The sequence below is a fragment of the Pediculus humanus genome, genomic scaffold, assembly GCF_000006295.1.
Source record: "Pediculus humanus corporis 1103172108197 genomic scaffold, whole genome shotgun sequence".
NCBI classification, from domain to species: domain Eukaryota; kingdom Metazoa; phylum Arthropoda; class Insecta; order Psocodea; family Pediculidae; genus Pediculus; species Pediculus humanus.
Window position 1 is genome coordinate 12117 of NW_002987767.1, and position 26591 is coordinate 38707.

The following is a 26591-nucleotide window of genomic DNA, read 5'->3' on the forward strand; positions in this document are numbered from 1 at the left end:
TTTTTCCCTTAGAATTTGTTTTTTTTTTGCGTTCGATTTTCCTTCTTCTTTTTTTTTGTACGTAAGTTTGTCAAAATCATTAATTAATAACATTCATTATTGTCCGTCTCTCTCTCTCTTTCTCTTTCTCTCTGTCTCTCTTTCTCCTCCCTCTCCCTTCCCCTACCTTTTCCCCGCTTTCGAAATTTTTTAATTTTAATTTTTTCTAATCTAATTTCTATGGCAGAACGAAATAAAAAGAAAAAAAAACGTGCTCAAATGTGACGCAGCCGGATTTCATTTAAATTCGTTAGCCCATTTTTTTTTTTTTTCGGCAAAATTTTCTCTTCTTTCCAGAACCGAAAAGAACAAAAAAAAAATTCCATGCATAAATAATGGAGTAAACAATGATAATAAATTAAATATCCAAACCTACCTTTTTTTACACATTGTCAAAAAATAATAATAATAATAAATAAGATGGTGTCGGTGAGACTTACCAGAATGTTGTGATGTCGTAGATGGAACCTATTCTTCATCAGGCATGCAGCATCACTCATATTCAGGCATTTATTCCTTAGGGATCGGCGAGTAGAAAACCTGGAACAAAATATTAAATATTAGAACGAATAGCCGTGATTATTAGTGATAATAATAATAATAATATTCATTTCATTTCGCTTAAAAATTTTTTTTTATCAGTTTTAGTTTTTCATTCAATCGAAAAAAAAAGAAAAATCTCGTAATCGTACTAATAATAATAATAATATTAATTTTTCGTAGTTTTGTAACCATTAGTGAACGTGGCATCAAAAAGAGAGAGAGAGAGAGAGAGAAAAGATTCAAGTTCATGAGCAATGAATGGCCTTTTCCTTTTTTTTTTTTTTCTTATTGATTCTCTCTCTCTCTCTATCTTTATTCGCATTTAGGCATTGACTTTATACATTCGGCCAGTGATCTTTTTTCTTTTTTCTTTTAACCACGTGGTAGATTCTGTAAAAAAAAATTTCTATAATTAATCATTTATAAAATAATTAACCGAATTTTTTTTTTTTTTTGGGATATCGTCGAGACGACATCTAATTCCATTCAAATTATTTGTTTATCAATAAAAAAAAAAAAAAATTTAAAGTCGTGACGATTCGTAGTAATAATGATTTTGATGAATGGAGTATAAAAAATTATCATTATTATTATTTATTTTTAAATTAAATAAAAGAATTAACTTTGTTACTTTTCCGCCATTTTCCCCCCTTCCCTCCCCTTCCTTCAAAGGCGTGGTTAATAAAATAAAATTTATTTCATTCCAGTCTTGCTTCGTTTTGATAAATTTTATCATCATCATTATTTGAATAGTAAACAAATACGATTTTTTTTTGTACCTGAATATCTATATTTGTATCGTTTCAGATGGCGTCGTAGATCTCCTTTTCGAAACAAAAGCACACGAAGAACCTCTGGGTGTTTCTCAGATAGAAGGTCTTTGTCTGTCTAGACCTGGAAACGATACAGAAGACAAAGCTTACAGATTAAGCGAAAGAGCTTTACTAACGGTTAATTCAATACAAATTTTTCCGAAAGGTTTTCCAACGGATTTTTCAATAATACTCGTAGTAAAACCCGATCCAGGTATTAATTATTATTACTAAACTTTTCTCTCATTCATTTTTCTTCGAATAAAAAAAAAAAAAATGTCATCATTTCCTTTTGTACACACACGCACACGCACGCAAAATATGGATTCGTTGAATGCGACAATTTCCCTCTTCCTTCCTTCTCCCCCTTCCAACCCTCCCCTCCCCCTTCAAAAAAAAAGTGTCAAAAGGATTTTACACGCTCTGTAACATTATAATTTTAACCATAAATCACTTTTCTTTTATTTTTTCTATCCATTTAAGTTTATTTATTTTATGACGTTGAATATTCAGGATTTACGTAAATTGATATTTTACATAAATTTATAAAAATAGATTTTACCTTTTTTCCTTTTTTTTCCTTTTTTTATATAAAAATTTTAATAAAAGTTTTGTAAAAAGGGGAGGTTTTTTTTCTACGTTTTGAAAATTTTTTTTAGATACAAGCGTATCAACCCTATTTACCGTGTATAGTGACACAGGAGATGATCAATTAGCTGTTTCATTGGGAAAAGATGTTATTTTATTTTTACAAGATGAAGAAACAAAACCACAAACTCAAAATGTTATAAGTTTTGGAGTCGGAATAAACGATGGAAAGTAAGTGGGGGATCACATTGTGAAGAAAAGAGTGAGAAGACATAACTCATGACTACTTCCGGTGTTTGTTTCAGATGGCACAGATTGGGATTCAGCGTTAAAGGAGATGCTGCGACACTCATATTGGATTGTGAAAAACAAATAACAAAAGTTTTAAATCGGGAACCATTTTCTAAAATAAGCGTCGCTGGAATATTTTTAATCGGACAACAATTATTAGACGAAGGATTTTTTAAGGTACCTGAAAAATTTTTCCTTTTTTTGGGGAGGAGTTTGTAATTTTTTTTTTATTTATTTAGGGAGACTTACAAACGTTAATGATCTCATCAACACCCGATGCCGCTTATGAAATATGTACCGAATATTGTCCACCGTGCGATCAACCATTCAAATACGTTCAACCGAAATTAAATTTACCAGAAGTCATTCGTACGAAAAATAATAATAATAATAATGATAAACAAAATTCGACAAATAATAATAATAATAATAATAATAATGGTAAAAAAGATGGTAAGCAACAGGGTAAAAAGAAAAAAAAACATTTTCAAGCATTGGAAAGTCAATACACATCACTCGATGGAAATTTAATACGAATTAATGAAGATTTCGATGAAGATGATTACGAAGAGGGAAACGATGATGACGAAGATGAAAATCAAACGAAAGAAAATTTAAGTTTTGTCGTACCGGATATCAATATAATATCCGTTACAAGGCAGCCATCTTACGATAATAACGTAAGTGAAAAAATTTTTAAAAAAAATTTTCTTAAAAATAATTTTTTTTAAAAATAATTTTAGACGGAACCTTTTGAAAGTGAAAACGTTCTTACCTACAATTCAAAACAACCTTTTGAAGTCGGTGTGGAAGCTCATTATGTTAGAGGTCCTCCTGGTCCTAGAGGTTATCCTGGAATACCGGGTTTGCCAGGTCTTCCCGGACCCAAAGGAGAAAGAGGAAGAGATGGTATGGTTGGAAATATTGGTATACCCGGTCCCCCAGGGCACGTGTTTATGATTCCCGTAAGTTTTTTTGTTTTTTTTTTCGTTGAGGTTTGTTACTTCTGAAAGAAATCACGTAAATTTTTTTGTTTTGTGCAGTTGAGTTCGTCCAGTACAGACAAAGGACCGGATAGTCAAGCTGAACATATGAGACATTTGCTTTCACAACATATGGTAAGCTGAAACGAAAAAAAAAAAATTTTTTTTTAAAATTAAAACTGAAATAAAATATAATATATTTGCAGGTTGCAATGAGAGGTGTAGATGGTCCAATGGGAATCACAGGAGTTCCGGGACCTCAAGGTCCTCCAGGTCCTGAAGGTTTAAAAGGTGAACCCGGCGAAGTTGGAGAACCGGTGAGTGTTAAAAAAATATTATTATTAATTTTAGGGGTAATTATTTATATTTAAAATTGGTTTTTTAGGGTCCGCGAGGTTTGCGAGGTATGATGGGTCCACCTGGTAGAGAAGGTAGAAGAGGAAGACCTGGGAGAGATGGTGAAAGAGGAATGACAGGTCCACCAGGAACAAAAGGAGAACAAGGACTTCCCGGATTACCAGGTTTGTTAAAGATATTTTTTTTTTTAAATATTTTTTTTTTTAACTATTGGTGTGTTTAAGGTTTGCCCGGAGAAAAAGGAGAAAGAGGATTATCTGGTGCACCCGGACAACCTGGAATGACCGGACATGAAGGAATGCAAGGAGATGATGGACCACCGGGATTGCCAGGTTTACCAGGAGAACTTGTAAGTAATTTGAGGAATATCAGTTAATTACTTCCTTTAACCGAACCAAAAACTTCTCTTTTATCTTGCGGACATCATCAATTTCTATTTATAGAAAATGTAGCATATTTTTTAGGGTCCGAGAGGATTTCCAGGTCCAAGAGGTTTTCCTGGATTGCCAGGTTCACCAGGTGTTCCTGGAGGAGAAGGGCCACCGGGTGCAAAAGGAGCAAGTGGACCACCCGGGCAACCAGGAAATCCAGGCCAACCGGGGCCTCCGGGTGCTATAGGACCACCAGGCCCGCAAGGACCATTAGGTCCTCCCGGATTACCGGTAAGTATTTTTTAAACAAATAAAAAATTATTAATTAATTTTATAAAAAATAAAAATCAATCGTTTTAGGGCTCACCGGGAAAATCAGGTTTACCCGGTCTTCCAGGAGCTGAAGGAGCTCCTGGACATCCCGGAAGTCAAGGTAATTCCGGTCCGAAAGGTGATACTGGACCGGTTGGACCTCAAGGTAAAAATCTCAACCATTAATAAAATTAAATAAAAAAAAAACAAATTTTAATTAAACGCTCTGACATTCTTTCAACTTTATTGAAAATTAGGACCGGTCGGATTTCCCGGAACGAGAGGAGTTAAAGGAGACGAAGGGAAAAGAGGGCCTTCCGGGGAAAAGGGAGAAAAAGGCGATAGAGGACCAGATGGAGAAAAAGGAGATTTAGGAATGAAAGGAGATCGTGGGGTACCAGGTCCTGCCGGTGCGACTGGATTAGAAGGACCTGAAGGACCAAAGGTTTGTCCACGACCTTTAATTAAAAAAAAAAAACTGTTAAATTTAGTATTAAGACTTTTAGTTTTTTATGAATTAAGACACACAATGACTACGACAGAATGATATATTGTAAAAATAAATAAAAAAATTCCGAGTGATTTGATAATAATAATAGATTCATAACAGGAAAAAGCTTTTACTAAAATTAATTTTTTTTTTTTTTAGTGGGTAGGTGAGTGACTAAAACGATAAATTCCTGGAATAAAAATTTATTGGATAATTGTTTTATTTATTTTTTATGGTTTTTTGATAAGAATTCGTTACTTCCTCTTTTTTTTTATATTTAATTTCAAAATTATTTTTTTAATAAGGGTTTCGAAGGTCCTAGAGGTGAAACTGGACCCCCTGGTCCTCAAGGTGAAAAAGGAAAAATAGGATCCCCGGGTTTTGCAGGTTATCCAGGAGCACCAGGAGAAAAAGGAGATAAAGGTACAGAAGGTAGAATCGGTCAGCCGGGAGAAAAAGGAGACAGAGTAAGTTGGAAAAACTTTTCTTTTTTTTTGCCTTAAATTTGTTGTGAGTAAATTTATATATTTTTTTTTTGCTTTTAGGGAAATCAAGGACAACCTGGAGAAAGAGGAGAAACGGGACCGAGAGTAAGTTTGAAAAATTTATCGTTTTAGAATGTAATAAAACAAAATTTTTAGGGTTTAGTTATATTAAATTATTCTGTAAAAAGGGTTTTCGAGGAGCTAGAGGAAGACGAGGTTCAGAAGGGACACCTGGTCCTAAAGGTGATACAGGACAGCCCGGACCACCTGGTCCTCAGGGTGAAAGAGGACCACAGGGACCCGATGGAGCAAGAGGATTTCCTGGTCCGCAAGGAGCTCCTGGTAGCAACGGAAAAGACGGTCCACCTGGAGGCCCTGGTGAAAGAGGAGCTCCAGGTGAACCAGGACCGCAAGGGCCGTCAGGAGCGCCAGGCGTTGTTGGTTCTCCAGGTCCCGCAGGAGAACCTGGACCGATAGGAGAGCCCGGAGCACCAGGTAAATTATTGCTTTTATGATTAGGTAATTACATGCATTTATTAAATGATTTTTAAATATTAGGACATCCTGGATTGCCCGGAGAACCTGGAGATCCTGGTGAAATGGGTAAAGAGGGACCAACTGGACCGGCCGGACCTGTTGGAAAACCAGGTCCTCCGGGACCACCTGGTGCACCTGGTTTTCCAGGAGAAAGAGGACATCCAGGTCTTCCAGTAAGTGTTAATTAATTCTACACAAAGTAAAATTTAAATTTTTAATTATAATTGAAAAAATGAATAAAAAATTTTTTTTTAAGGGAACGTCAGGACTGAAAGGTGAAATGGGACCTGCGGGACCTATGGGCCCTACAGGAGACAAAGGTCAACAAGGAGAACCAGGTAAAGACGGTCCACCAGGGCCAGAAGGCCGACAAGGCTCTCCAGGATCACACGGAGCACCTGGAACTAAAGGAGACAGGGTAATGATTATACAATATTCTTTTCTTTTTTTTTTTTACTTTAAAATTACGCTACAAAGTTGTTTTTTTATGAAAGGGAGAACCAGGTATTGCAGGAGCTACGGGAAGAGACGGACTGCCTGGCTTAAGAGGATTACCTGGTCCACCAGGTCCAATTGGACCTCCTGGTGAGGATGGTGATAAAGGTGATGTAGGAGCACCAGGAGAAAAAGGATTTAAAGGTGCAAAAGGAGAAATGGTACGTGTAAAAAATAAAATTTTAAAAAATAAATAAATTTTTAATTTTACACGTATAATAAATTTTTTTTCGTTATCACAGGGTCCTCCAGGATCTCAAGGAACACAAGGTATTAGAGGTGAACCAGGAGCATTGGGTTTACCGGGAGAAAAAGGACCTCCTGGAGAAATGGGAAGACAGGGTGCAAAAGGAGAAGATGGTCCTCCAGGCGTTTCTGGTCCACCAGGAGCTCCTGGCCCTCAAGGATTACCAGGTCCACCGGGTGTAAAAGGTGAAATAGGAGATGTAGGAGCGAAAGGTAAGTTTAAGAGTTTTTAAAAAAATTAATTTAATTAACAGTCAACATAGACAAAGGATTATAAATAAAAAAAAATTATTCCAGGACCTTTGGGACCTGCTGGATTACCCGGAGAACAGGGTCCTAGAGGAACAAAAGGAGGAGAAGGTCCTACTGGGCCACCCGGTCCGGAAGGATTACAAGGACCAAAAGGTGAACCCGGAAACCCAGGTCTCCCAGGCCCACCTGGATTGGATGGAAAACATGTGAGAAGAAACTTAAAAATTAATATTATTGTTTTAAATGCTAAAAAGAGATAGTTATATTTTTACTTGAATAAAGGGTGAAGTTGGACCTCCCGGGCCAAAAGGAGAAGAAGGAAAATCCGGACCGCAAGGATCTCCAGGACCAAGAGGACCTGCAGGAGTAGAAGGAGCTAAAGGAAATCCAGGTAAAGCTACGAAATTTGCTGATACTTAAAATTTTCTTATTACAAAATAAAAATCTAACTTTTAATTAATTATGTGTAGGTCCTCCTGGATTTCCCGGACCAGCGGGAGAACCTGGAATTCCTGGACCAAAAGGGGAGGCAGGACTGGATGGTAGTGAAGGTAAACCAGGAGATACAGGTCCTCCGGGAGAAGCAGGATTACCAGGCAAACCTGGAGAACCAGGACCTCCTGGTAAAGTTGTAAGTAAAGAAACCACACTCAACTGTCCAAATCTTATTTTCAATAAGTTCCTTTTTAAAAAAGATGTTAAAATTTATAAATAGGGTCCTGAAGGGCCAGCCGGTATTCAAGGAAGTCCAGGACCCCCAGGAGAAAAAGGAGATGGAGGACCCGTTGGACCGATGGGACCGCAAGGATTAATAGGACCGCAAGGTTTGCCAGGCCTACGAGGACCTCCTGGGCCTGTAGGCTCTCCAGGAAATGCTGTACGTTTTTTTTCATTTTATAAATTTATATCAACACCTTTTATTGCAAAAAAAAAAAAAAAATTTTAACTAATGTTTAAGGGAGACGTAGGACCTCCAGGAAAAACGGGTGCAGAAGGTCCACCCGGTAAAAATGGTGAAAGAGGATTAAAGGGTATGAAAGGGGATAGAGGTAGAAGAGGTTCTAAAGGTCATCGCGGTGAAATGGGATTGCCTGGCATTAAAGGTGACATGGGGGAAAAAGGTGAGAGAGGACTATTAGGAATGCAAGGAGTAGAAGGAAAGAAAGGAGAAATCGTACGTATGACTTAAAATTCATACATATAAAAAAATATTATAAAACTCAAATATTTTAAATATATACTTTAGGGACCGCCAGGTCCGCCGGGTCCCAAGGGTAACGACGGTCCACCTGGAATGCCAGGAGTTGAAGGACCGCCGGGAGCTAAAGGTTCACAAGGAGTTGCAGGAATGAAAGGAGAACCAGGAAAACCAGGATTACCAGGTCCTCCAGGTCCACCGGGTGAATTTCCATTACTACCTCCAGAATTACTTTTTCAAACGGGTACCGAAACAGAAAGTCATTTTAAAGCAGATTCTCGAAGGAGGAGAGACATAGAGTAAATATCACGGTTAATAATTTTCAATAAACACTTTTCCCCAGTACACAAACATTTTGTTTGTTTTTAGAACTGAATTATTAGAACTCGAAGAACTAATAAAAGAAGAAGAAAGAGCAACGGCCACCTCAACATCCAAACCCGGTACAAACACGAATAAAAAATCAAAACAAAACAACGAAGACAATGGAAAATTTTTAGACATGTACAGCTCCATTTACACGATGAGACAAGATTTAGAAAGGATAAGAAAACCTTTGGGAACTCGCGACAATCCTGTTCGAACCTGCAAAGATTTATTTTACGGCCATCCTCATTTTAAAGACGGTAAAAACCAAAACTTAATAACAAACATAAACCAGAAGTTTAACAACGAAATTTTCCAACCCTTCAAATTTTACAGATTGGTATTGGATAGACCCTAATTTAGGAATGACAGATGATGCAGTTTATGTTTTTTGTAACATAACGGGCCAAGGTGAAACTTGCGTTTTTCCAGACATACATTCTCGTCAAATGCCAAACATTCCTTGGAGAAAAGAAGGTGAAAAAACGGATTGGTATTCGAACCTGAGAGGAGGATTTAGGGTAATAAATCAAACCTACAACATAAAGCACTACAACACCCTCGTCATACACTAATAATAATTTTCCCAATAAAATATTTTCCAGATAACTTACGAAACGATCGGAGTCGTACAAATGACTTTTCTAAGATTATTAAGTCAAGAAGCTTATCAGAATTTCACATACACGTGTATAAATGCAGCAGCCTGGCACAATCAAAAAGGTGACAATTACAACTTTTCAATACGACTATTAGGAGAAAACGAAGTCGAATTTGGTTACAACGAAATAAAACCTATAATATTAGCAGACGGTTGCAAGGTATCGTACCTAAAAAAAAAAAAATTTTCCACGAACCCTTTTTCATTCATTCATTCACTCACTCATTATTTATTTTTTTTTGCAGACGAGAAAAAGTAAAACGGAAACAATTTTCCAAATAAAAACTAAAAATTTAGAACAACTTCCGATAATTGATTTTTATCCGGTCGATTACGGTCTACCAAATCAAGCATTCGGTTTTCACGTGGGTCCCGTTTGTTTCAAATAATAATAATAATAATAATAATAATAATTATTATTATTATTATTATTATTAATTAAATACATTTTAGATTAAGTAATAAAACTAATAGTAATAATAATAATAGTAATAACAATAAGAAATTTAAATTTAAATAATTAACAATAATAAATAAAAAAAACGCGTCAAAATTTTTTCTTTTTGTTTGTTTTCGTTAGTTAAAAATTATTATTATTTTAATCAAATTAATAATAAATTTATTAAAATAAGTTTTATTAAATATATATATATAAAATAATAATAATAATAAGTTATGTTTTCCTCCATATTTTTTTTTGTTTTTAGTTTTTTTTTAGTTTAAATTTTGTGAAAATAAAATAATAAATAATAATAATAGTAGAATAAGTTTACATTTTATATATATATATATATATATATATATTTTTTCTTTTTAAATATAAATAATAATAATAATAATAATGATAATTTGTCTTACATACGTATATACATTTGTATATATATGTGTAATCCGAGAAAACAAAAAAAATAAGAAAAAATGAAAATAATAAAAAATTTATTATCGAATTTGATTATTTATTATTATTATTATTATTTTTTGCATCAGTTGTGGAAATTTTATTACAAAAAAAAAACTTTTTGTTCGTTTCGTATTTTTTTTTTCTTTTTTTGTTTAAATAATCGGGAAAAACCTTTTTCCAAAAATTTTTTACAATCAAAAGATTAAAAAAAAAAAAAAAAAATTATTTCTTAAGGTATATATATAAATTTAAATTTATTTGTTCATTTCGCTAAATTAAATTTAATAAGAAAGAAAGAAAAAGCAAAAAAAAAAAAAACTTTTTTTCATTTATCACTATTATCACTATTATCATTATTATTATTATTATTATTATTATTATTATTATTATTATTATTATTATTATTATTATTATTATTATTATTATTATTATTATTATTGTTATTATTATTATTATTATTGTTATTTCTTTTTCTTCTTTTTTTTTCGACAAACAAATCAGTCCATATAAATTTTTTTACTCATTAAGTTCTTTTTTTTGTTTTGTTTTAATAATAGTAATAGTGATAGTTATAGTAATACTAATAATAATAATAATAATAATAACAGTAGTAGTAGTAGTAGCAGTAGTAGTAGTCGTAGTAGTCGTAGTAATATTTATAATAATAATAATAATTATAATTATAAGGCCTTTCGTTAGAAAAAAAAATAATAATAATTTTCTTTTTCCTTTGTCTTTAACATAACAAAAAAATTTAATAAAAAAACATTTTGCGTTATAATAATAATAATAATAATAATAATACTAATAATAATAATACTAATAATGATAATGATAATGATATAAATGAATTCTTATCAAAATTAAAAAAAAAAAAAAACAAAACAACAAACAAACCTAATCACTACCTTATCCTATCAATAAATCTACTTATCACCGATGACAATAATAATAATAATAATAATAATACTCTAACACACATTTTATTTCTTATTTGAAAAAAAAAAAAAAAACAAAAAATGATAATGATAATAAACTTATAGTGACCGGAAACACCTCGTAATGCTTAATGACAATTAAATAATAATAATAATAACACTAACAAAATTAAGCAAACTTAGGCGAATTTCCTCCCCCCCCCCTCCTATTTCTAATAAATAAATAAATCCGATTCGTAACGTAACTTACAAAAGAAAATGAGAGAGAGAGAGAGAGAGAGAAAACGAGAGAGAGAAAGAGAGACCGTTTACACACAAGTCGTACTATTATTAAAAGTATTACCATTATTATTATTATTATTACTAAACACAATTTTTAATAAATAAAAAAAATAATAATTTTAATACTGTTTAATCAAATTGTGATCGAGATTGAAAAAAATCATCATCGGGATTCGTGACGTGGGATTACAACGATGACGATGATGACGACCTATGACGTCATAAATTTTTGCTCTTTAAATTTATTTTTTCAAAGAGACTAGTAGACATGCATACGTGACAAAAAAAGAAAAAACCTTAAAGTAAATGATGAAAAGGAATGAGTAAAACGATAAACAATAATAATAATAACGGTAATAATAATAATAATGGTAATAATAATAATAATAATAATTTGCTCTTAAAATTAAAAACTAATCGAAAGAGTATTTTCACATTATACACGTATATATAATAAACACGAGTAGTACGATTTTCTTTGTTTTGTTTTGTTTTTTCGATCGAAGCTCTTCAATAAGTTTTTTTTTTTTTTTTTTTTTTAAATAAATAATAATTTTTAAAATAAGAATGTTGTGTGCCTTATAAAAATAAAAAAAAAATAATAATAATAATAATAATAATAAAAAATAAATGAAAAAAAAAAAAATGGTTTGTGTGCATGGACGATGCGATAGATAATTCATCGCTCCCTGTAAATTTTCCATAAATTTCAAACGTTTGAATTGTTTACCGTGTCCTGGAATTCTGGAGATGACAATGAAATTTTACGTCCGGTTGTTGTTGTTGTTGTTGTCGTCGTCGTCGTTAAAGAAACATCGTTGTTCGTATTGGATTCTTTTTCTTTATTTCCCAAGAGTTCTTTTTCTTTCATTGATCTCCTTGATGCAAAAACTCTTTTTATCAATTCTCCGCTCTGAAAATAATAATAATAATAATAATAAAAACGAATTAGATAATCGAGTCGACGAGAGAGAGAGAGAGAGAGAGAGGGGGGGGGAAGGGGAAGAGAGAAATAATGATAACAATCGGATTATCAAATCATTTTGATAAAACTCACGTCTCCTGATGATGGTACGTCCGATATTTGATTAATTAAAAGTTCATTTTCTTTTTTATTGTTCGTAACTTCTTTTATGGACGATATTGTTTTGTGTATCCATGATGTTTTGGCCGTTTGCAATTCCGCAAGTGTCGCATGGAGTTGATGAGTAAGTTCTTGTTTCCAACATTCCGCTTCGACTCTTTCCAATTTCGTTTGTGCCAATTCCAATTCCAATTCGCGAATCCTTTCCAATGCTCGATTCAATTGAGGATCTTTTTCTTTTAATAAATTTTCCAAATTTTCTTTATTTTTTTTCTCTTCTAAAATTTCTATTTCTTTAATTCCCGATTTACAATTTTCACATTTAGACATTTCGTTCTGGAAAAAAAAAAAAAAAAAAAAAAAAAAAAAATTAATAATGAAATAACAACTTCTAAGAAAAATTTTTTTTTTTTTTTATTGAAAACATTCACTCACTCTTAAATCTCGTAATTTTCCTTTTATATTATTACTTTCTTTGTCTAATCTAGCACATATTTGTTTATAATCTGCTATTATCGAACTGTTTCTTCGAGCATCCGATTCTGCTCTGTCAACTTCACGTTTTAACATATTTTTTATTTGTACAAGTTCTTCTTCCAACCTTTTTTTTTCTTCTTCCGATCGTTCTAAGGCCGCTTTAAGACTTTCCATTTCGTTTGTATAATTTTCGGCTTTATCTTGTGCCTCTGAAGTTATATAATAAATAAAACACTTTATTTATTTATTTTTTTTTTTATTTACTTTTTCCAGGAACTTTATTTAATTATATACAAAATTAAAATATAATAATATTTATCCATGACTAAATTATGAATATTTTTATTTGGTAATACATATATATATATATAATTTTTTTTTTAATTTAAAGAATATCGATCGATAAATAAAAAAAAATTTACAATTATTTATAAATATTATTTATGTTTTTAAGAAAGGTTTCAAAAAGTATCATTTTGCCAAAACGAAATAAGTGAAATTATTTAAAATGTTTGATTTAAATTTTGTATTTTTTTTTTTTTTCGAATGAATACCTTTTAATGCCGTGTATTCGTTTTCGTACTTCTTTAATTTTTTCACTTTTAAACTACATGCTAATTTCATGACGGCTTGAGCGACTTCTTTCGATCTGCATTTTTTCGGCAAAGTCACTCTGAAATATTTTAATATGCTTTCAAAATCCAACTGTTGCAAGTCTTTTCTAAACATCTGAAAATTAAAAAAAAAAAAAAAAAAAAACAATGTCTTAAATTATGTTTACTTGTACGCATAATAATAATTGATTTTTACAACCGACCGTCAAAAGAGCAAGAGCCACTTGAAAAAGTGCTTCCTCTCCCTGAAGTAAAAATACGTCCAATATGTGAAAAACGAGGAAAAGGGGAAATCTCGCCGTGAAAACGGTTAAAAACCACTGAGATGCAAACATGTGAAATTCAACTTTGTTCTTTGTCAAATGAGTAGATAATTGGGGTAATTGTTCTTCAACGAGACGGCTCAGTTGATACAATTTCATGTGTAGACAATCGAAACCATCTTTATATAAATATCTAAGGCGATATTGATACATTAATTTGATCAAAACGCAAAATGCTTGTTCTTCAGGCATCTAAAAAAAAAAAAAATTAATATAAGTCAACGTTAGTTCGACAACGTTTTTCTTATTAAAAAAAAAAAAATAGGAGACGAATTTTAATAAATAATAAATATGTGTTACGTGTAAAAGTAACGTCGCCGCTAAAAAACTTAAACCTTGACAATAACCAACTTCTGTATCGTAAACGGCATAGGCTTTTGAGATCCTGTATAACGAGTCCTGACCGAGTCCTCCTGCTTCTTTGAAAAAATCGTGAGCCGGGAATGTACGATTAATATCACGTTGAATTACGTTTTCGCAATTGCAATCCTGAAATTCATTAAATTAAATTAAATTTAAAAAAATTTTTTAAATAATTTATTTTATGAAATTTTATATACTTTGGTGATTAATATTCTAAATGTATCCATCATCACTCTATCGTTTTCACACCCGGCCAACCGTTGCCAAATTTCACACCTCAACGCTTCAGGTATTCCATTTTGAACGAGAGCAGTCAATTGTCGAGGTCTTTCTTCTCCTCTTTTCCACCTCGGCAAAACGTCACCCCACGATTCAAGTTCGATAATGGAACAGTCTTTGGAAACGTCACCGGTCCCGCTTAACATCGGTTCGTCGTTATCTTAAATAAATTATTAATAAATAATTGATTAAAATTAGAGTTGAAATATTTCTGCTTAAAATAAATAAAAATTTTTTCTTACCTGATTCATCTTCCCTGGGAGTGACGATTTCTTCAACAGAGTTTATACTGGGTGATAAAATAAAATTAGCAAGATTAAGAGTTAAACTTAGCCGGCTCCGATCCAATTCTCCGGACGTTTCAATACTGAGAACTTCGTAAGAATCACCCGATTCGCTTGCTCTTAAATTTAAGTAAAACTGTTGTACCAACTTGCGAGAACTCAAGTACCAAAATCTTTCATTTTGAGGACAAATTTTAACGGGGGTTTCGATTAAGAAACGCACCGGATGTTGAATTCTTTTTATAACGAGATCTAATGCAACTGTCATAAATATTTTACTGTCGCGAGGAGTTTCAACGTTCAAAGGTTTGAAAGCCGGTTCCAAAGGATTCCACTGTCCGGATATTAAAACCACCAAAGTCTCTCCAGCTCCAGAACTCATCGAAACCTGTTTTTTTAAAAAAACAATTAAATATAATCGATAATTAAAATAAAACGAAACGTTTAATTTTATCATTCGTGAAAAATCCAAAAAAAAAAAAAAAAAAAAAACAAACGTGCCATTTCGAGTAATTGCATATCGCTGTGTTTAACATTTCGGCCCGGACTCACTAAAACTCCAAAACATCTTTCGATTTCTAAAAGTTTGTCGTTGCTGGAAACTTGTCGAACGGTCAAACATAACATTTTTTCTAAATTAACTCTTAATTTAAAACAATTTCTATCTTTTGGAACTGTGCTGTATCCACCTCTGCCATCTTCCTCTTTGATTTCCATCGTTACCTCAAACACAAAAACTTGCATATTTTTCCCATCTGATTGCATTATGCTCGACGTCATTGAAGATGGAATTTTTTGAAAGGCTTTTGCAAAACAGGATGAAACTTGTCCGACCTAATGAGAAAAATAAGAAAAAATTTTTGTCTATATACCAGTATTTAAAAAAAAAAAAAACATCACCACGTGAATAATAAAAACATTTTTAATAAAAATATATATATATATTGGTCACATTATAAAATTTTATGTGATTAAAAATACAAATAGAATTGTTTACCCCCAAAAAAAAAAAAAAAAACTCTAGAATTTTGTTTACGTCGTATTTTATCTCTTTTCATGTATTTTTGGTAAGAAATGACTCATTTACTTTTATATATACACAATTGGAAATTTTTGTTTTGATTGAAAATTGTTTTCAAATTATAAACCTTTGTTCTTTTTAACATTAAATATATAAAAAAAAAAAAAAAAAGGTATAACACTCACTTTAAAAACAAAAAAGAAAAAAAAAAAAAATATTATTCAAAGAAGTACAATCACATTTTCAATTTCAGACTTTATACCCTATTTTTTTATTATTATTATTATTATCATCCTTCATTTTTAAAAGAAACTTTTATAAGAAATACAATAACAAAAATTTGTTAAAAACAATGATTCACGATTTAAAAAAAAAAAAAAAAAAAACTTACGGCTTCAAGAATGTCACATCTGAAAACATGGCACTGGAAAATGGCGTTTTCTTGATTGTCTCCATGAGACCAAGTAAATGCAAAACAGGATGCTTCAGATGTGTCAGCAGGGCCTCTCGCGTAAAAAAGTATTTGGTAAATTTCATAGCGTGCCATCACTTGTTGAGTATCAGCATCGTACAACCTATAATTAATTTTTTTTTTTTTTTTTTTTTTTTTTTAACTCCTCACTTACTACGTAAAGATAAACAAAAAAAAATTTTTGCAAATTAATATTTAATTTTTATGATAATCTTACACGACAACTCCTTCAGATGAACTTGGTACCGAAACTGACACTCTTATTGCTTCTTCTGAGGATTGTTCATTTAATATAGTCATATTTCTCTGAATTTCAATTTCACTTTTGGGAGCATTGATAGCAGCCGAACCAAGATATGTGACCCCATTAAAAATTGTGCACTCTTGTTGTATATCCTCAAACACATCTAAATGAAAAAATCTTTTTTTTAATATTTCCGCACACAAAATTTTATGAAAAATATTCACACGCTCGAATCAAATTTTGCATTTAAAAAATATGAAATCAATTACTTTCTGTTTTTTAGTATTTATTTAGTACAAATTTTTTTTTTTTTTTTTTTAAATATAAAATTAACAAGTGAAACTGCTTGATTTTAGTACTTACCAATATCATCATCATATTCGGATTTTTTGTCATCATTTTTTTCACTACAACATTCGGTGAAATCCTTATCAGTTGATGTTTTAGATAATTCAGTAACAGATTCTGAATTAGATGTATTTACTGATTCCATTTTATCTTCATCACTTAGTACTTCCTATTACAAAATGAAAAATTAAATAAAATTATTAATTATTTTAGATTAAATTATAATTTTTGACAGATAAAGACTTTTCGAAAGTGTGATTGATACCTTTAGTTGCATACATAAATCATTTAAATCACCATTATTCGCTATGTCAAGTAGAGGTTGCTCTCCTTTAGAAGTATTGTTACTATTTATAATTCCTGTTTTGGCTACAAATTCATATTCATCACTGGTTGTAACTGATTCATTGGACTTAATACTTATGCTGTCCTCCATAACTAACTAAAATTGTTTTTTAAAAATACAACTAAAATTTAAGATGCTAGCAAATGTTCTATAATTCAATACATGACAAGGAACAAATTAATTTATTAGTGAATAATTACTTCACATTGTTGAAAACATTAATTTCACATGTACATGATTTCTCTCATATTATTTCAAATAAAATACAATTAAAATTTAAAGCATTACAATAAAATAAAATTATTATGGGCTTTTTTTTTTTTTTTTTTTTTTTTAAAAAAAAATCAATTAAAATTTCATTTTAATTTAAGCGAGATAACAAGTCGTAAACCGAGAAGTTTGACTTGATTATTTCAACGCTATCAAAATAATCAGCAAAATATTAACTAAAAATTTTGCTTGTCTGAATTAAAAACCTAATCCAAGAGAAAACTTATTCGATATTTAAAATATAACAAACATTTCTAGTCAATTTACGAATGTATAAAAATTAAAATTGAAACTAATAAATTATTAAAAACAAATTTTAAAAAAGCAAATGACACCGAAATGTCAAAAAGTATATTGTTTTTAATTATTACTTTAAGTAAAAATCTTGTTGCTTACCCCGACATAATTACGTATCTAATCATTTTTTGGTGTGACATTAAACAGCTTAAAAATACCACAATTAAGAATAAATACGATAAAAAAAAAAAAAACTGAATTTAGTTGAATATTCTTAAAACGTAGCAGTGTTTCAGATTTACTTTTGGCGACATTTTTACCCAACACAATAAATATGGAGTTTGTGATAATAAAATAAATATTTAATCTTATTTACAAAATGGTTTGAACTTAGTGATAACTTTTATTTGATATTGTTTATGGAAAATATCCATAACGAAAATGAAGATGAAAAAAATGATGAAGAAGAAGAAGAAGAAGTTATCGTTTATGCTAACTTTGAGGAGGGTGCCGTTGACAAAGAAATGTTTTTACAACCCGATGTCAAATTCAAAATTATAGGTTTAGAATCCGATACGCCGATTGTTCAGTTAGGGGAAACAACCTTTAAAGGTAAAAAATTGATTACACTGAAATTTATTCAAATGTAAAATTTTTTAACATTAATTTTTTATTAATTTTTTAGGAGTTTGGAGGGATGTTTTAGGAACTAAATTATTTTTTGAAGAAGATCCATCTCCAGAACCGGTAGATTCAGTTTTCACAGTAGTACCTCCTAAAATGTTAAGATACAAATGTATGAGCTCTAAAACATTAGAACTCTCTCGAATATTTCTTAAAACCAAAACAAATTCTCAAATTGATAGTAATAAAGAAATGTGTACAGCAGAAATATCTTCAGATATCAGTAATGAGGTTAATGACTTGGTAAATAAAACTATTACCCCAGATACTAGTACAAATGTTTTAATGGAAAATATTGCAAATCAAACTGTAAATAATGTTTTAGAAAATGCTAAATAATGAATAGTTAATTATAAATAAATGCCAAATAGTAATAATTAAGCGCAGGCAAGAGTTTACAAAAAAAGAAAAAAAAAGGAACTAAATATTGAACTAAAGTTTTTATTTTACAATTTTGCTGCTATGGATAAAAATCAAAAATTAAAAAATTCTTTTTATAAAACTGTGTTTCTCATTGCTTTGTCAGCCAAACTCAAACTGTTGTGGTTGTTTAATTGTTTAACTCTGAGTTTTGACCAAATTATATAATCGTGAAGTGAATGAATTTGAGCAGCTGCAAGTGCGGCAGCTTCTGGATAAAGAACTGTAGTGCAGCCCAAACCTAAAAAATAAATAATATTTTTTTTTAAAAAACAATTTTTATATCAATTTTAAAAATTATTATAATTGAATCAATTTTTTATTTTTTTAATATTTATATGAACATGTTATTATACCTGATGGCACATTTACAGATGACCATATATCTTGGGTAACATTGTCCGGTTTAACAGGAGGACAATTTATGACGGGGTAGCTAGTATTTCCAGACAACACAGGTCCCAAACCATTACTTCTTCCAGCGACAGCAACAAAAACTACTTTTTGATTTGTTCCTAAAAATAAATATTCATTTAAATATAATTTTTTAATAAAAATAAAAAACAAAAATAATTTCATATATTATCATTTAGACCTTCATATTGAGCGACAACATTCAATGTTGACGATGTTCCTTTGTGTGCTGAAGTCACTCTCAATTGTGCTGGCACACCCAATTTTTGACAATGTTCTGCAATTTTCATACAATGATCAGAATCAGATGGAGATCCCATTAAAATTACGACCTGTATTAAGGAGAATAATTAAAATTTTTATACCTAATAATAATGGTAAGAAAAAAATATAAGGAATATCAACAAAAAAATTACCAATGAATTGGTTGGGGGCGTCAAGTGTTCAAGTTGATTTGAAATCCATTTGAAATTATTTTTTACTGTATTTAAATCCTCTTGAGTAACGGTCGTTAAATTTCTGTAAACTTGTTTATCTTTCATCAATCTTTTGTCTCCTGATGGCCAAAGACGCCAAGAGTCACTATCGATGACATCAGCAACAAGGATGTTTCCTAAAACAGGTTATTAGTCCATTCAGATTATTTTTCTACCTTGGAAGTTTTTTTTTTTTTTTTTTTTAATTAATAAAATGTGAAGAAAAAAAAAAATTTCAATTTAATTAGGGGAAGGTCACAGCTGAATTTTTGTAGCCTAAATTATTATATGTGCAGCTTATTTAATAATAAAAAAAGGTCATGATTACAATGACCCTTTCTGGTGGCACAAACTTGACCTTTGAGATATCTTCTTAGACGATTTAATCAATATTTTGTTTTATTTTTATTATTATTATTTCAATTTCAAGCTAATAAACAATGTTTTATTAATGTAAAAATTTAATAAACTTATTACAATACATATAATTATTACAACATCAAACATATGTCTTGAATGTATGGAAAAAAAAAGAAAAAATATATTTTATTACCTTCAGAATCGACTCCAAATTCAATTTTCATATCAATCAATGCACAATCTCTCGTATTCCATGCTTTTTCAAGAATTTCAAATACTACAACAGTAGTACGTCTCATAATGTCAACTTCATCTTGACCGATTACAAGACCGTTAACTTTAAATTTCGCGGATACAATTTGTTCTTCCGTCCATTGTGGATCGTGATTTGCGTCGTCCTGAAAAAAAAAAAAAAGTTAAAATTAAAATAGATATTGGTTTAAAACAGAAATTAATTTTAATTAAAAAATTTTTTTTTTGCATAATTAAAAACTCACCTTAAAAAAAGTTTCTTGCAAAGGAGGATTAAACCGGAAACCCTCCGGTACTCCAGGCCTTCTTTTAAGAAAACTTCCGGTTGCAAGCCTTCTAGTAACCCATTCTATCGGTACCATTTCACATTTTTTCGAAATAAAAGCGGTTGGACCGGCTGGTTTAACGAAAGCTGTTTTAAGTCCGACAGAATTTAATATTTCAAAAACTTTAGCATTTGTAGCATTTGAAATTTCAGCTTTTCCTTCTAAATCGTGAGCTTTAACTCCATCTCCGGCAGTTATTCTGTCTTTACTTTCCAAAAGGCATAAATTTGGATGTTCGACAAGTTCCCAAACAATTTTCGTTTTACCTTCGATTATCTTTTTTCCAACCGCGTAATTTGCAATTTCTACACGTTAAAACAAGTTATTACAATTAAAACGTTCATTGTCATTTTAGTTTTTTTTTTTTAAAAAAAAAAAATAATAATAATAATAATAATAATAAAAGTGATAATAATAATAATAATAATATATTGAAAAAAAAAAAAAAAAAACTTACTTTTCGAACTCATTTTCTCAATTTGTAATATAATGTGTCGGCGTTGATTCAACGACTGTTACTTAAAGAACAAAACGGATTTCGGTTATAAAATATAAATTAAATAAATCGCGTCGTTCGTTAATGTTTTTTTATATAAGCCAAGAATAAATATCTATTTTAAATGTAAAATTTTATTTGTTGTAAAAAAACTATGACGTTAACGAATAAGGGCTCAATCCGGTGGTCAGCAAGTGACCTGCCGATTTTAAAATTAGTTTATAATCATCTCTTTATTAGAAGACATAAAAAAAAATATTGTTACAGAAAGTGTATGCTTCATTAATAATCAAACTGTAAGTAACTAATAATTAACATACCTTAAATTAACATGAATATTTTTTTTCTTTCTATTTTATCAAGTTCATAAGGTTTTTATTAAAGTTCACACACACACACACACATATACCATTCTAATAATTAAGACACTTTGTTTCGATTGATTTTTTTCATTAAATTTATTTTATCGAACAAGTATGATTGAAAAAAAAAAAAACTTATCAAGTTGTTTAGTACATCATATTGAAATCTTTAATGTTTTGTGAATCATAATTTTAAAAAGACATATTGTTACAAACTAATTATGAAAAATATTTTTATTTATTTGTTACAATAAACACAAATGTGTGTAAAGACAAAGTATACATTAAAATAACTTTCTTTTTTTTGAAAATGACTATTCGTTACAATTTACAAATCAAAAATGACATAAAATCAAGTCTTAAAAACATTTTTTTATTAATTTTTACTTGAATTCATATCGAAATGTTTGATGTAATGATTTTTCAATCACAGGATTATTCGAACAAATTCATTTTGTCTAAAAAAAAAATTTTTTTGTTATTATTTCATCGACTGTCTGTGTGTGTGTGTGTGATGTTACTTTTAATTATTCTTGTTACAAATCACATAAATAATTGTTATTTATCAATATTAAATTAATCTATTTGTTTAAATTACATCACTAACTATTTCATTTCATTAAAAATTTTTTTTTTTTTATTAATTTATATAAGTTAATTCAAATATATGAAAAATGCACAAATAAAAACCTTTTTGCATCAAATATTATTAATTTTCTTCTATGTCTGTGTCTAATAAATAATTTTTATTTATTTTATAAAATATATATAATTAATAATATTCGAGAGAAATTTATAAATAATTTATTCTACAAAAAGGATAAAAAAAAAAAAAAAAAAAAATTTTTTACAATAACTGTACAATAACGAAATTGTTGACATTTTTAAATTAACATTGATAAAAAAGTTTGCAATTTAATAACATTATTTTTATTAATAAGTTTTATTTATATATTTTTTTAATAAAAGAATAAAGATTTACTAATATTTTATTAAACTAAACGAATTAAATCGCAATAAAATAAATAAAATAAAAATAAATACAACACTTTTATCGAAGAATACGTTATTAATTGCAAAAACTCTCATCTGACTAGTGATGTGACGTCACATAGGCCCTTCATAAAGCAAAAATTTTATCACATTTAATCTCATTTAAAAACAAAAAATTAATAACACAACATTATTATTATTATTTTTTTTTTTTTTTTTATTTAAACAAATTTGTTTGAATGTGATCTTGTTAGTGAACGAAAAAAAAAATGGCAAAATTTTTTTTTTTTTTATTAATAAGTTATAAAATTAAATTTTTATTTTCGCGGCGAATTTATTTCTTACCATCCAAGTATATAAAATTAAATTGACGGTTTTCGAAGCCGGGAGGGCTTGGTACGTTCGAAATAGGACTTTGGCGACCCCTTCTGGTGTGTTGCTAGGTACCCATGTTGCACTGAAGGTTTCTAACCATTAATTAAAACATATGAAACCATCTTGAAATGTGCCATGCAGTCATTATTTAAAAGTAATGAGAGATAATGGAGTATTTGGAATGTGCCCCAGAGCCCTCCCTTTTGCTGAAAAATTAAATAATTATTAATCCCTTTTTCTCTTTTTTTTGGGGATTTTTGGGAAACGTGTAAAAAAAAAGCTAAATATTACCCCCCCCTCTCCCCTCCCCCCGCCAAGTAACCCTTATCGATCGGAAAAATACTGAGATAAATTCACCATTTTTTTTTTTTTATAGGCTTTTTTATTTGTGGTGGACTTTTAACCCCCCATTTATATGTTTTTTGACTAACAAATAAAACAATAAATAAAAATGACAAATAAATATTGTTTTTATTATTGATTAATAATTATATCAATAAATTTTGTTATTATTAATTGTTTTTAAATTTTTAATAAAAATATTTATAATAATAATAATAATGATGAGGTTGGGGGATCATCAAAATGTTTATTGTAAAATCGTATTATTATTATTATTATTATTACGCGTTAATATAAATAAATAATAAGTTTTGTAATGTAATTTTCCTTAAAAAAAAAAAAAAAAAAACTTTAGCGCGTCAAAAAATTTTACTACGAACTTTGACATCTCGGAAAAATGAAAAATTTTACCTCATCAGGGACGTAATTAGAAAAAGGAATTTTTTTTTTTTTACGGTACGATTTTAATAGATTTGGAAGGGGGAGGGGAAGAGAAATTGGAGTTTTAAGACATTTAAAAATAAGAAAATGGACAAAAGGATCGGAAACGGATGATGGAGGGGGGGGGGGGAAATTTTTTATATAATTTTTACTAAATACGACCCTGAATTATTTTTATCTCATTTCATTCAAAAAAAAAAAAAAAAAAAATGTGAAATTAATTATTAATAATAATAATAATAAATTTCATAATTGTTTTTACCCGCTAAAAATTTATTTAAAAAAAAAAAATTATTATTATTATTATTGTTATTTTTTTTTTTTTTTTAATTAAATAATATCTTCGATTAATTTTTTCGTAGTTAATAAATAAATAAATAAATAAATAATTGTTTTTAAAAATGGATTTAAATCAAAATTTAATTGAAAAATGCAAAAATTTGAATGTGAAAGATGAAAAGGATGAAATTATGTTTACCGAAGAAACAGGATTAACTCACGAATGTGGTGTTTTCGGTTGTATAGCAACAGGAGATTGGCCATCACAAATTGATGTTGCACAAGTTATATGTTTGGGTTTAGTCGCACTCCAACACAGGTACGTAGAAATTCGAAAAGATGATTGTTTTTGTACCTTTTTTATTATTAATAATTGTGACCGAAAACCTTCAGAGGTCAAGAAAGTGCTGGTATCGTGACGAGCGAAGGAAAATGTGCAAAACATTTCAATACCGTTAAAGGAATGGGAATGATAAGTTCCATTTTTAACGATGATTCCATGAAAAAACTAACTGGAAATTTAGGTATCGGACACACGAGATATTCGACAAGTGCCGCAAGCGAAGAAGTCAATTGTCAACCTTTTGTCGTTCATACAAATCACGGAGCAATGGCTGTTGCACATAATGGAGAATTGGTCAATTGTTCTCAATTGAGAGAAGATGTAAGGCCCTTGCAAAACAATTAACGTTTTTTTTTTCGAATTCATTTTGATTTTATTTAATTATGTATTCAGGTATTGGCAAGAGGAGTCGGACTATCGACTCATTCCGATTCGGAACTCATAACTCAAGCACTTTGTTTAAATCCTCCAGAAGAAGAAGAAGATAAAAAGGGTGGACCGAATTGGGTGGCGAGAATAAAACATCTCATGGCTTTGGCACCACTTTCATACTCTCTTGTCATCATGCTCAAGGATAAAATTTACGGTGTGAGAGATCCTTATGGTAATCGACCTCTTTGCATCGGGAGAATAGTACCCATCAGGGATGATAAGTGTAAGATGAGAGACTAGTGGAAGACAAGTAGTTTTCCTCGAAAAAAAAAATTTCCAAATTTTTTTTTTTTTTTGTTTAGTGAATGGAAATTGTGCTGATTGCAACAGGGTCGATGATGAGGCTGACGGATACGTCATTTCATCCGAGTCTTGTGGATTTTTATCCATAGGTGCTCGATACGTTCGTGAAGTTTTACCGGGTGAAATCATTGAAATGACAAAACACGGAGTTCGCTCTTTGGCCATTGTCGAAAGACCGGAAAACAAAGCTCAAGCTTTTTGCATTTTCGAATATGTTTATTTTGCCAGATCCGATAGTATTTTCGAAGGTACCGGTCGTCTTTGTCGCACTACAGGTTTTTTTTTTAAATTTGTCATTTGGGTTTTGGGTGTCAAACAGGTTTTTTTTTTTTTTTATAGGTCAAATGGTTTATTCGGTTCGATTACAATGCGGTAGAATGTTGGCGAGAGAAAGTCGCGTTAATGCAGATTTAATAAGTTCGGTACCTGAATCTGGAACGGCTGCCGCACACGGTTTTGCTCGTGAGGTAAACTTTTAATGAATTTATTTCCTCCTCCCCATCCACCCACCCCCCAGCATAAAAATAACTGTTGATTTCTTTTTTTTCCAGAGCGGTATAGCATTCGGAGAAGTCCTTTGTAAAAATCGTTACGTCGGTAGAACTTTTATACAGCCTAGTACCAGGTTGAGACAACTTGGAGTTGCTAAAAAATTTGGTGCTCTTGCAGAAAACGTTCGGGGTAAAAAAATCGTTTTAGTCGATGATTCCATCGTTCGAGGTACGACGATAGGACCTATAATAAAATTATTAAAAGATGCCGGTGCGGTAGAGGTAAAGATTTTTTTTTAACTTATGGATTCAAAACTGTTTTTCGATTTTTCGATTTTAAAAATAAAAAAACATTTCAAGGTTCACATTCGTATAGCGTCACCACCGCTTAAATATCCATGTTACATGGGTATAAACATACCAACGAGAGAAGAATTGATTGCGAATAAAATGAATGCGGCAAAGTTAGCCAAACACGTTGGTAAGTCCCAATCAAAAGAAAATTTTTAAGGATTTGTTTGGGGAGAGGGTAACCCTAAACTTTTTTTTTTGTCAAAACAGGAGCCGACAGTTTAGAATACCTATCAGTCGAGGGATTAATAAAAGCGGTAAGACATGGAATGTCACCTGTAACTCCAGAAGATCAAATCGGTCATTGTACGGCATGTTTAACCGGAGAATATCCAGAAAAGTTAAAATGGTAGAAAATTTAAAAAAAAAAAAAAACATTTATTATTATTATTATTATTATTTAATGTTTATGTTTAGAGAGAGAGATTAATAATAAAAGAAAAAAAAAAAAAAGAGAAAAGGTTGAAAAATATGTTAAACCCAACGTTAACCCAATTTAACCGGATTTTCATTTTAAAAAATTTATAGGTTAATTTGTAAAAGGTTTTTTGTTTTTGTTTTTGTTACTGATAAGGGAAAGTTTATCAATTTTAATCAACCTTCAAATATATATATATATATTTATATATAAATTAATTTAGGATAAATTTATTTAGAAATAAAAATTGGTTAGAAAAATTAGGATAATTATTTTAGGGATGGGTCATTGTCACCTAAAAAAAAAAAAATTTTTTTTGTCAATTTACGTAATAATAATAATAATAATGATATTAATGATAAATATAATTTCGATTTGTCATTGGTCAGTTCAACTAAAAATTATCTTGCGACGATGAATTTTTTTTATTTATGCAAGGTCAAAATTTTATATATAAATTAATTATGTAATTAAAAAAAAAAATTATTGCGTATAAAAAAAAAAATTTATAATCAATAAATTTT

The 26591-nt window shown here is 30.0% G+C and overlaps 5 protein-coding genes across 5 annotated transcripts; 3 read left to right on the plus strand and 2 right to left on the minus strand.

The window, feature by feature from the left end:
• Positions 1-219: 219 nt before the first annotated feature.
• Phum_PHUM430790 (collagen alpha-1 precursor, putative) lies at positions 220-11427 on the plus strand (the record flags this gene model as incomplete). Its single annotated transcript, XM_002429329.1, has 32 exons — positions 220-250; positions 1390-1608; positions 2054-2213; positions 2288-2450; positions 2513-2642; positions 2724-2953; positions 3017-3238; positions 3317-3391; positions 3463-3573; positions 3642-3777; positions 3838-3962; positions 4078-4275; positions 4345-4462; positions 4554-4741; positions 5092-5253; positions 5332-5376; positions 5460-5766; positions 5830-5981; positions 6065-6226; positions 6303-6464; positions 6546-6762; positions 6847-7007; positions 7084-7192; positions 7272-7432; positions 7517-7678; positions 7760-7975; positions 8048-8298; positions 8369-8625; positions 8702-8886; positions 8971-9186; positions 9272-9400; positions 11404-11427. The coding sequence occupies 32 exons, from the start codon at positions 220-222 to the stop codon at positions 11425-11427; spliced, it is 5184 nt and encodes a 1727-aa protein (XP_002429374.1).
• A 429-nt stretch (positions 11428-11856) lies between these two features.
• On the minus strand, positions 11857-17092 carry Phum_PHUM430800 (rab6 GTPase activating protein, gapcena, putative; the record flags this gene model as incomplete). Its single annotated transcript, XM_002429330.1, has 13 exons — positions 11857-12060; positions 12205-12567; positions 12667-12917; positions 13263-13437; positions 13526-13837; positions 13946-14134; positions 14206-14447; positions 14530-14948; positions 15065-15405; positions 15984-16167; positions 16282-16471; positions 16672-16825; positions 16922-17092. The coding sequence occupies 13 exons, from the start codon at positions 17090-17092 to the stop codon at positions 11857-11859; spliced, it is 3195 nt and encodes a 1064-aa protein (XP_002429375.1).
• A 941-nt stretch (positions 17093-18033) lies between these two features.
• Positions 18034-18532, plus strand: Phum_PHUM430810 (uncharacterized protein; the record flags this gene model as incomplete). The annotated part of the gene is made up of 2 exons (XM_002429331.1): positions 18034-18121; positions 18216-18532. The coding sequence occupies 2 exons, from the start codon at positions 18034-18036 to the stop codon at positions 18530-18532; spliced, it is 405 nt and encodes a 134-aa protein (XP_002429376.1).
• Positions 18533-18687: 155 nt separating this feature from the next.
• Positions 18688-20950, minus strand: Phum_PHUM430820 (purine biosynthesis protein 6, pur6, putative; the record flags this gene model as incomplete). Its single annotated transcript, XM_002429332.1, has 7 exons — positions 20899-20950; positions 20361-20746; positions 20057-20261; positions 19444-19640; positions 19209-19359; positions 18970-19113; positions 18688-18854 (listed from the first exon to the last, which is right to left on the minus strand). The coding sequence occupies exons 1-7, from the start codon at positions 20909-20911 to the stop codon at positions 18688-18690; spliced, it is 1263 nt and encodes a 420-aa protein (XP_002429377.1). The 5' UTR covers positions 20912-20950.
• A 2970-nt stretch (positions 20951-23920) lies between these two features.
• On the plus strand, positions 23921-26002 carry Phum_PHUM430830 (Amidophosphoribosyltransferase precursor, putative; the record flags this gene model as incomplete). The annotated part of the gene is made up of 8 exons (XM_002429333.1): positions 23921-24048; positions 24123-24393; positions 24466-24725; positions 24835-25055; positions 25147-25274; positions 25359-25580; positions 25659-25779; positions 25860-26002. The coding sequence occupies 8 exons, from the start codon at positions 23921-23923 to the stop codon at positions 26000-26002; spliced, it is 1494 nt and encodes a 497-aa protein (XP_002429378.1).
• Positions 26003-26591: the final 589 nt, after the last annotated feature.